Source organism: Pleurodeles waltl, chromosome 6 (assembly GCF_031143425.1).
Source record: "Pleurodeles waltl isolate 20211129_DDA chromosome 6, aPleWal1.hap1.20221129, whole genome shotgun sequence".
NCBI classification, from domain to species: Eukaryota; Metazoa; Chordata; class Amphibia; order Caudata; family Salamandridae; genus Pleurodeles; species Pleurodeles waltl.
The window spans coordinates 465,957,546-465,968,649 of record NC_090445.1 but is presented as its reverse complement, the minus strand read 5'-3'; the positions used below and the strand labels follow the sequence as shown (position 1 = coordinate 465,968,649).

Sequence of the window (11,104 nt, the reverse complement as noted above, 5' to 3'; positions counted from 1 at the left end):
CTTTATGTGTGCATGACTGCTTATGTGCACTCATGTGCATGCAGTGGTGACCACATTTAAAGGAGCTAAAAAATATACATAAAATGGAGGCTACAAGCATTGCGCTTATGGGATGCAGCTCACTGCTTGGGAGATGGACTGGTAGCAGTCCCAGAAGAGCTGCAGGATCCTCATGCATTAAAAAAATTGAATTGATTAATTAATTAGTTAATCAATATCAAAAAGGACATAGTGGCCTTCAGGCTCCCTGGTACTGAAGGGGTCTACTTTCTCTGTGGGTAACAACATCATGCATTTGCAGATTGCTGTTATTTATCAAGAAGGGGACCAATAGCTAAAGTGGGCTGACCCTTTGGCCCATGCTGTATTCTGTAGTGGCTATTAACAAAATGTAAATAACAATAAAACAGACCAATGGATGAAAAGGGCTTGCAATTAGTTGAATGAAGGAAAGACTCATTAATGTCAGATTAGCATCAGCATGTTGGACTTCATGCAAAAGAATTTAGTCAACACAAATTTGGAAAACATCTAATTATGGGTCTAGCAAAATGCAGCAGTTAGTACCTAGAAACAAAAGACAAATTAACAATAAAGATAGTTGCGGTTGATATACCTGTCACTATGAATCAGCAAGCGGTGAACAGTCTTCGTCAAGTGGAAATCAGTTCGAGCAGCATCAGCCTCTGGGCATGGCAAGGGAAATGGTTCAGCATCTGGGACTCTAAGCTCACTGAACCATTAGCAGGAAGAAATCTAGGGCAGGCAGCAAAAAGCGCTCCAAGCATCGAGCGCAAAAGTAAGCGCCAGCTTTTTGCCTGGAGCACAAGTATAAAATAAGGAGTAGATCTCCTCTGAAAAGAAGTAACCGAAGTCTCAAGAAGAGGTGACAAAGTGGGGCGCATAATGGCATCAAAGTTCTCAGTGCAGTGCGGTTAAGTTAAAGTTGTCCCACGCTGTCATTGGTCAAGGAATCAGGCGGTAACCATTAGTCCAATAAAATTGAAATTTCAAATCTAAGATTTAACTGAACAGTTTTTCACACCTTGAAAAATGGTTTTCCCTTCTTCCACAAATCTTTCAACTCGTCAAGAAGCAACTTTTATATTCTTCCGTCCTTCCGTCAGTACATCCATTGTTGGTTCCTGGGAAGATCGCTTTCTCATACGCTTTATGTTAACATTTGTAACAAGTTCGCTACATTCAGGTTTCTACGCACGTTACCTAATACACAGTTTCTAGTACAGACAGGAATTTTTTTTTTGCTATTGCTAAGATTCGGGTCAATCCTCAGTTAGAACAATACACTTTTATTCAGCCAAGCATGAGATCACATTTTATTCTGACATTGCATTTTTCTAATAAAAGGCAATGCAATATTAAGACTCAGACCTCAGTAACTTTGAGGCCTACAGTTAACTTAAGAAAATACTTAGCTTTTAATCGTAAGTATAACTCATTACTGAATTTTTGTATTATAATAAGTTCTAAATAAACATTAATAAGCTGTTTAGTACACATTTTAATAATATATGGCGGCCATTCAGTGGGCAGGCACATTACTTTCATTGGTAATTCATTTTCTATGCAACTACAATTTACAGAACATATTAAACATTTATTGGTAAAATTTTCAGCACTCACAAGGGTACTGTGATACTTCTCAAGAGAGCCAATAAATCTGAAGAGACTGCCAAGGTTAATCAGATGTCATGCAAATAATAATAACCAGTATCTTGATGCAAGTGGTGGTAATAAATTAACTGTATCATGTATTAATGTTTGCCATGTTTTAATATCTCCATCAAAAAAGGTCGAGGAGAAGGGATCAGAGGCAATTCTGCCACCCCTGCTGATTTACCCATGGTAGGCAAATAATGACAGTGGAGTTACTGCCATAAATACAACTCCACTTTTTTAAATTCTTTATACTTCATTTTTTATCACCAAAACCAATTTTTGGAAGAAAATCGAAAAAGCATTTTCTGGGCGGAGTTCTTGTAGCATTGGCCTTCTCAATCTGAATGTGCAGGCTTCTGATGTCAAGGCATAGTTTGTGCAGTTCCAGGTGTGTATACTTGTCATCCACGTTCATCCTCTTCCAGTATTCTGTCATGCTTTTCCACACAAAGTCACAGAGGCCCTCAGCACTCACTTGCTTAGCCTAGAAGCAAAAATGACATATGAGAACAGCTTTGTTGCACGATAGTGAGCACTGTAAAAATATTACTGCATGGGATGTTTCCAACAGAGCCTTATGCTCTGTTGGTATTCGGGTTACATTTACGAAGTGCAAATATGAATGTAGATTCACTTTCTTTTTCAACAAGAGAATATGTTGCTTCCTCTTATTTTTTTAGCTTCAAATAGAATTACTGGTTAAGTAGCTATTACTTGTAAAATGTTACATTTTTATGAACATTTCAATCAAACGTTTTGTTACTTAGAGTTTTGTTGAGTTTATTCCTTAGGCATTTGAAACAGGAAATGATAACAAAGGACAAAAAATAAAAAAATTATAGTTTTAGAAGTGTGGGAAAGCAGGATGGTAGGAATTTTGTGGATCTCACACTTTCCGGGCATTAATGTAAGTAAACTTAGTGGGAAACAAGTAAGTCACACCACCCTGAACTTCCTTGGATGTCTTGTTTTCAGGAATGCCCATGTTTAGTACGTTTCCCTAGGTGGTGGCAGCGCCTGGGCTTAAATAACACCGCTACCTACATTGCCAAATGGTCCCTTTTTAAGGGTGAAAATTTGATGTCTTCATGTTGCCTGTTGGGGCTTTCACATGCACAGCCAAATGGCCCACCCACACAAGTGGACTACCATTTTTATTCAGAAAAGTGCGGGAATTCATAATTTTTATTTTTAGTTGAATTTCTCTCCATTTGTGCCATTTATAAACCAGTGTGCAAGAAAGGACACATTTAGCAAAGAAGTACTCTGAATCATATGATAGTATGGGAACCCCAACTTCAGTTTTACAAATCACAATTATCCCTAAACTTAGTATCTTGGGGACATTTAAAAAAAATTATAGATTTCCATCACGCCCATTTTCCATGAATTCGTTAGATTTTATCATAGAAATTAAAGCCGAGCTTGTACACACTGAAAAATCATTATAAGATCCAGCTCAATAGTTGGCTCTGGGTATCACATGTTTTATGACAACAACAAACACTATGGCCCTCATTACGAGTCTGGCGGTCTTCTGACTGCCAGACTCGCAGTGGAGGTCCCACCGCCAACGGGCTGGCGGTAGGGCCGGCATATTACGACCATGGCAGAGCCACCATGGCCGGACCTCCGACACCGCCAGGCTGCCACCAGCCAGCAGCCTGGTGGTCCCGGCGGTTGTAATCTGCTAGGGCAACGCTGCAAGCAGTGCTGACCTCGGGATTACGAGTCCCCATACCACCAGCCTTTCCATGGCAGTTACATCGCCATAGAAAGGCTTGCGGAAAGAGGGCACCGGGGGTCCGGATTACAGGCAGTAGATTGTGCTGTTGTACCCACCCCACCCACCGCACCCGCCACATTGCCACCGGCTTGATTACGAGCCGGCAGCAATGTGAAGGCCATGCTGTTGAACCTGTAACAGGGCCGGCGGTGTTCTGCCCGCACAGTGCGGGCAGGTGGCGGCTCAAGTTTGGCCAAACTCGTAATGAGGGCCTATATATCCCTTTGAACAGAAGGGTCTGATACAGGTAATGGTATATTTATTTTGTAAATCAGTCATCGGGGCAAAAAATTACAGATGAAAACATCAGCTATTTCATTTTTTTCCTAATTTTTCCTTTATTTATTATTAATATTATTTATTAAACCATGAACCAGCTAGACTATTGGCCCCCTGCTGAATTCAGAATATTACCTAATCCTCACAAATGTATAACTTTCTGGCTTCACCCATGTATTTCACATCTGTTGTCACCACAAACTGGAAGTAGGTTGAAATCGCAAAAAAATTGAAAAATGGCCATCCACTTAGAGAAATGCAAAAACTCTGCTCTTTACAACTCTACTCCTCCCTAAAGGCTGGAAAGATGGCTATGTAAGCACAGTAAACCTTTTGTTGATGCCATTTTTAGTTTAAATTTTTTTTAAAACTATATATATTCCCAGATCCTGTGTATTTACTTCCTGTTCCACTGTTCCCTGTCTTCGTACCTGAATTTTCTTATCTCTGTGTCATACTGTCCTAGTACACAAATGTCCCTGTCTCAGCGTCCGAGTTTCCCTGTTTCAATGTCCATGTTTTCTGCCCCTGAATTTGAATTAACTTATAGACTTAAGGCCTCATTACGAGTCTGGTGGTTCAAAGACCTCCAGACTTACAGTGACGATTGGACCACTTCACTTCAGATGGTCCGATCACCACATTACGATCCATGCAGTTGGACTGCTAGGGGACCGTCATCACCACCAGGAACAAGGTTCCCAATGGGCTAACGGCGGTCACACTCGTGGTCAGCCACAGCGGCGCAGCACTAATCACTGCTGTGCTGATCAAGGCTCCTGTTTCTGCCAGCCTTTCCATGGCACAGACCCTGCCATGAAAAGGCTGGTGGAAACACAGTGAAGGGGGCCACAGGAGGGCCCCTGTACTGCCCATACCCATGCTGGGGGCAGTGCAGGGCCCCTCCTGCCTAGCAGCCTCGGAATGGGCACAGTCTGCTTTTTGGAGGGTGCTGTAGTGCTGTGATATTGACCTCAGCTTCCCTAAGGGAGCAGAGACCAGTATTGAAGCAGTGTTCCCGCCGGTCTGACCAGCGGGAACGTCGTAATACAATGTTCCCACTGATCAGCCCAGTGGGAACATCGGAATACGAATGTGGGGAGAGGGACAGCTGGTATGATGGCTGCCTCCTTCCCCCGAGTTTGACAGTTGGGGTTTTCCTCAGTGCCCTTGTAGCACTGTCCTCCCAGTCAGTGTTTCTCTTTTATGGTGGTAGTGTTTGCTTTGTCATTATATGTGTTTCCCAGTGTCCATGTGTACCTGCTTCTGTTTTTAGGTATGGATTATAGATATGTTTCCCACACTCATTATCCCCAGTGCCATACCCAATGTATCCGTGTTTTCCTGTTCCAGAGTGTTTGTTTCCTTTCCCTGGTGACCTTGTTTCCCACACTGGCTCTCCTGTCTCTCACTTTGGTGCCCATGTCTCTCCATCCTGTTGCACCTGGCTTATTGTCCTGGCACCTGTGTCTCACTTCCCATTCTGTCCTTGTCACAATGCATATGTTTCTCTTACTCAGTGTCCTGTACAAGTATCTCCCTTTCCTAAGGTCTGTATCACCTTGTCCAAGTGTCCATGCCTCTCTGTCCTTGTCTTCCTGTCCCAGTGATAATAGTTTTCTGCCCCAGTAGTCATGGTTCCCTATCCAAGCGTTCATATATTCCTTACCCACTGTCTGTGTTCAGATGTGGACTAAGGGCCTGATTTAGATATTGGCAGACAACTTACCTGTCTGCCAAAACTTAAACCCCATATAATATAACGGGATTTAGGCTTCAGGGGAAGAGATATCCGTCACCATTTTGAAAGACTAACTCCTCCGTCAGTATCTAAATCAGGCCCGAATTGTTCATGTTTCCTATCAAGGGCCAATAACCATGCCTGTGTTTCCCTGTCCGGTGTCTGTTTTACTGGGATTGTACCAGTACCCTTTGTCCTAGTGTCTCTGGCCCTTGTATGAGTGCCTGTGTTCGCTTGTCCGAGTGCCAACTTTTCCTTATAGTTTCTAGTGTTTTCCATGTGTGACACCTACAAAAAGGCCCTAACTATGAGTTGCCCAAAGTACTCAATATTATTTCCCCACCACTGGTATTACAGTTTCTGGTGTTCAAGATAATTCCAGCTGTGGGGAAATTACAGGGATTACATATTTTAAGGAATACCATGTGTCAATCAGCATTTCCCTGAAGAGCCCTATATGTTTTCTCTCAATGTTTCAAAAGAAGACCATGTCTGCTTTCACCCGACATTGCAGAGCATCATCATAATTCATGTTTTCACTGCCAGTGCCAACTAAGGCCCATATTTATGAGCTTTTCACGAAGGGCAGCGCAGCAAGTCACCTTTATATAACACTTATGTTGGCTCCATTTTCTCTAGGTGTTGTTATGTTTATAGGTTCATCTGATTTTGGCAGATAAGGAGTGATGACGGGAGATATGTTGACTTGGCAAATAAATTCAACACACTTGTAGTTCACAGCATGATAGGATCTCACCCAATGTATTTATTTTTGCCTTTTCATTCAGCACTAACGGGATCCATGAGGCTTCAAGCACTTTAGAAATTGAAGGATGGGGTTGCAGGAGAATTGAAAGGCAGCATTGTTTGAGGTGGAATAAAGGTAACTTTAAAGCTCAATGTAAATGTTGCACTCTTTGTCGCTTTTTGTGCACCCATAAGGTAAAGTAAGCAAAGGCTAACATCATGTCATGTACCTTGCACACATCCTGCATTTTAGCAGTGACAGCTATTGTTTAAAGCTGTCTAACAAAAGAATTGAAAGGCAGCATCGTTTGAGAGGAATACAACTTGGGTTGAGGTGCAGTTCCAAATATTGTTTAAAGCTGTCTAACATAACAAATGAAAGGTAGCATTCATTGTATGTGCTGGAATAAAGGTAAACTAAAGAGCTGAATGTAAATATTTCCCTCTTGGTTGCTTTTTGGACACAAATAAGCTAAAATAAGTGAAGGGTTGATATGTCTGTATTGCAAATGCTTTAAGCTGATGAGCTTGGTTCAGAGCCTGTAAAGAAGGGTCAAGATACAGGGGAGAAAGACTGGGTATAACGGGGCAACCCCTCTGAATGCAAATCGTGTTGATGAGCCCTCCAGTGAATACAATCCGTGCTATCAAAGATCTAGACAGGGACCACATCCTACACATAAAGTTGAAACCAAACCTAATTTGCTGCGTAATCAGCCACAAGTATCTCGAGGAGACCTAATCAAATGCCTTTTCGGCATCAAGCGGTATCAACCCAACTGATCTCTGTTGTACACCAGCCACATCCAATGCTGTTATTATTGTACTGATGTGATATGCGAGACTGTGTCTATAACCAGAATAAAACTGTGCTGCATTGGATCTACCAGTAACAATATTATCTGGGAAATGTGCTTAGATAGTATTCATGAATAGATTTTTGAATCAGTTACTGAAGGAGATTATGTGGTATGAGACACATTTAGTTGGATCTTTCTCTTTTTTAAGAAATACCACAATAATTGTTTCTCCCTAAGTGACTGGCAACTTTTACAAATCAATAAATAAATGGAATAATTTAGTTATAACCACAATCAGTATTTTTTAAAAGGTTCTATAAACATCAAGAGGCTGCTGCGGACCTGCTCCTTTCCCAACAGCCAGCTGGAATAGTGTATTTTCTGTCTCTGAAGCTGTAATTTTAGTTTCCAGAGCTTCCCATTATGAATGCATAAGTACCTGCGCAGGGAATTCTTCTAGAAAGGTATAAATCTGCTCAATTGATGATTTACACATCAGTAAATACAGATTAACATAATAGTTCCCGGAGGCCACCTTGATCTCTTCGGGGGCTGTAACAAAACTCCACAACCTTAGTTTCTATTTTAGCAATCAGATTTTAATTTTTCTTTGCCTTTATCTGAAGCACTATTTAATTTCTTCACTAATCTCAAACCAATCCAGCTGACAGGCCTGTATATTTTTATTTGTTCTATCCCAAATCCCTCTCTTGATTAAGATCTCTATGGTAGTTATTTGTTCATAAGTCAATGATGCTCCTTTCATTGAATATTGCCCAATACAAATCGCCAATTCTATTTCCTGTATGGATGGGTGCCTGCATATCTCTAACTTCTTTTGTTTCTCTTCCTATCTGTTGTCTATCACATAATTCATCAGCTATCCCTGAAGATATGCCTTCAGTGCATCCCAGAAAATACAAAAGATGTTGATCCCAGGTTTATATCCACAAAGTCCCAATGCTTGACCTCCATACTTTCAATAAATTGTTTATCTAATAGACGTTTTCTATCAATGGTCCACCGGGGTGGATCACGTGGAGCGCATACAATGCAGCTCTTTATAAGTAGTGATAACGCATCATGATCTGTTAACACCAATGGATTGAGATGGATAGTTCTGCTAGAGGCCAAAGAGTTATCTACCAAGAACTTTTGGTTTGTGAGACCGATTTATGCTGGCCGAACAATATGTGAAGCCATGTTACCTTGGATAGCATATCTCCACGCATCCGCTAACCCGTAAATCTTCAATAGCTCAGTAACCACCCTTCTTGTTTTATAATTTTGACTACCAACATGAGAAACTGCTGTGAAAGCCTCACTTTCGGGCTTCATAATAATGCTAAAATTGCCACATATTATAAACAGTTTGGGCCATCAATGAAGTTCCAATCTTTGCATTCTCCACTTTTCACTCTGTACCAGGTGCCAAAAAAGCCACACCACACTATCGGGTTTCAATCCCCACCATCACTAACAGTTCTTACTCTTGGTTGCGTAATTTAGACTTATCCTCTGGTGACAAATGAGCCTCCTGGAGACATATGATATGGCATTTAATTTTTAGGTTTTCTTCCCTAACCAGAGTGATTTTCCTATTAGATCACAAATATCTTGGGTATCAGCCATTTCAATATTATTTGTCATTTCCATATACCACATAACTAAAACGTTTGGCCCAAAAAAGCTTTATTCTCTTGCTGAGATTTAAGCCTTCTTTTAGTTTCCTGCAAACAACCCCCACACCCACTCTTCCGGTGTTTTACTGTTATAGTGAACAAACTTTACCCTCCTTTTCCCAACCTGAACCCCCCAAAACCCACTAACACACTACAAACCCACTCCATCCTGCCCACCAAAATACTGTCCACAATGATGACAGTAAAACCAAACCCTACCACACAATCACCCAGTAGCATCATACATGATGGGAATCCCCACCAGCCTACACCAAAACCAGAAAGGAATAAACCAGAGATAGTGCATGGAAGTGCAGAATAGTGCCAAAGAGAAGAACAATAAAACTCTGAGAGAAAAAAGCGACAGAATTTTCCCCATTGAGGGTCAGAAAAAATGTTTAGCCCTTCCCTTACACTTCTTCTTTGCCCATCTCCCCATCCCATAGTAAGGGTCAGCTTTGTCCATTGATTTATAAGATGTTTAACTGGAACCACATCATTGCAAAAACTGTTGTTGCCCCCATACCTAATTTTCAGCATTGCTGGTTCAAGGATAAGCATAGTTGTTCCCACCCTCTAAAGTTAAGGAATGAATTCTCATAACCACCATCTTTGAACCAAAGTTTCTTTGCAAATGTTAGATCTCACAAAAACACTTCCTGCCCAGTGCTCTAACCAGTGACCTGGGGTGGGCTGCTTGATAGATAAGCTTTTGTAAAATAACATTACTAACACAGATCAGAATGGCCTACAGATATTGGGGCCCCCGGCTTCTACTAGGTTTGCAAAGAGGAAATCTGTGTGCCCCTTGGATAGTGCTATCTATGTCCCAGTCAGCCAGCTGAGGGAACACTGCTTGAAACAAGTTGACCACAAAATATCTAGTATTATCCCCTTTCCTCCCCCTTATATATCCCTGAAATCCTCAATTTATTCCTGTGGAGGCAGTTTTCTATATCCTCCTCTCTGTATGAAAGATGATCTAATTAAGTCCCTGGTTCAATTTGGGATTGGTTGCTATGGGTATGTTCTGTTTGAGTTAAATGTCTGTAATTTTAATCTGTAGAATTTCCATATTCATTTATAATTTACAGAGCACAACTTGTATTTTGAGATTGGCAATTTTTAATTAAAGTTATCCTTGTGGTTTTCATTCCTGAGGGTCTTTATAACCTCATAGATTGCTGAGAGAGAGAGGGCTCAGGCTGATTAACTCAGTTTGACTCACCGGATCCCTTATTAGTCAGTGAGATTGGCCGTTCCATACCCTTTACCCTTGCTTTTGAAGATCTAAGCACTGTTTCAGGTTGTTTACCAAGGTGCTCACTGGTCGGAGTGAGCTCATCTCCTTCAGTAGCTCCTCATCCCTTCACCAGGCAGTAGCTAGAGTCCCATCTTCAAATGCACCCTTCAGCATTTCCTCCACTTGCACAGTGGATAGCACAGCAGCTGCATCGGCCATGTCTCTCTTAACTAGTGCTTCCGACAGGTAGGGGTGGTGGTAGGCAGTAATTATTCCATCCTGGACGGTCCTTGATTCACACTTCTCTCATCCCCATATTTTTTGTCCACTTCAGGTTGACTACCAGCCTTGGAAAGTGAGAATAAAGCTTCTAAGGCTTCTTGAGCTCCATCAAGCTCCTGTAAGACTTCATCTGAACGCTCAGAAACACCTGTTTTTGTGGGCATTCCCAAATAACTTTTCATCATCTGACAACCATGAAAGTATTTAGAGATTTATTCCAGTCAAGCACTGAAGTGACACCTCCTGGATGGAACAGAGAACGTATCACTCTGATATTTGATGGGCATGTAGGGTAAGTATTTTTTGTATGGGGAAATATTTGCCCCATTGAGAAAAAAAAACGGAAGAAACAGTGCATCAGCACAGTTACGATAGGAATCTTCAGAAACTCTTAGAATACATTCCTCGATGCATACCTGGAAACATGCAAGGAATGTTTACCAAGAGAAAAAAACTGCAAAGTTTGCTTGAAGAAGGCATAAATATCCACACATCCCTGGCAGCCCTCAACATTTTGAAAAGGTACAGCAGAGTCGCGTGGTACAGCGCCTGGTGAGGGTGCAGTCCAAACCCTTTTGTAGAGGTTGGCACCTGTCTGCCTTTCTAGAGCATAGTTAATTATACTGTACTAAACATGTGACAAGGTGATGGCTAGCTCTAAATGCTTGGAACACTAATGAGTCAACAAAAACAATACAGTCTCCTAAAGACAGCGGGAGGACTGTCAGAATGTTGACTTGGGATATCACTTAAGAAAGAATGATGTCAGACCTTGTATATTCACTAACGTGTCAACCCTTACATTTACCTCAGTGTGATAAGCATCCACTTCAGAGGTCAGTCTGTAACCTAAATGTTACTCAT

At 41.4% G+C, this 11,104-nt stretch overlaps 1 protein-coding gene across 1 annotated transcript in view; it reads right to left on the bottom strand.

Moving 5' to 3' along the window:
* Positions 1-1,282: 1,282 nt before the first annotated feature.
* LOC138301974 (membrane cofactor protein-like) overlaps positions 1,283-11,104 on the bottom strand; it is a 441,285-nt gene continuing 431,463 nt past the window's right edge. Inside the window, exon 10 of the mRNA XM_069242412.1 lies at positions 1,283-2,164. Coding sequence (XP_069098513.1) covers positions 1,934-2,164 — 231 coding nt within the window. The 3' untranslated portion in view covers positions 1,283-1,933. The remainder of the gene's footprint in view (positions 2,165-11,104) is intronic.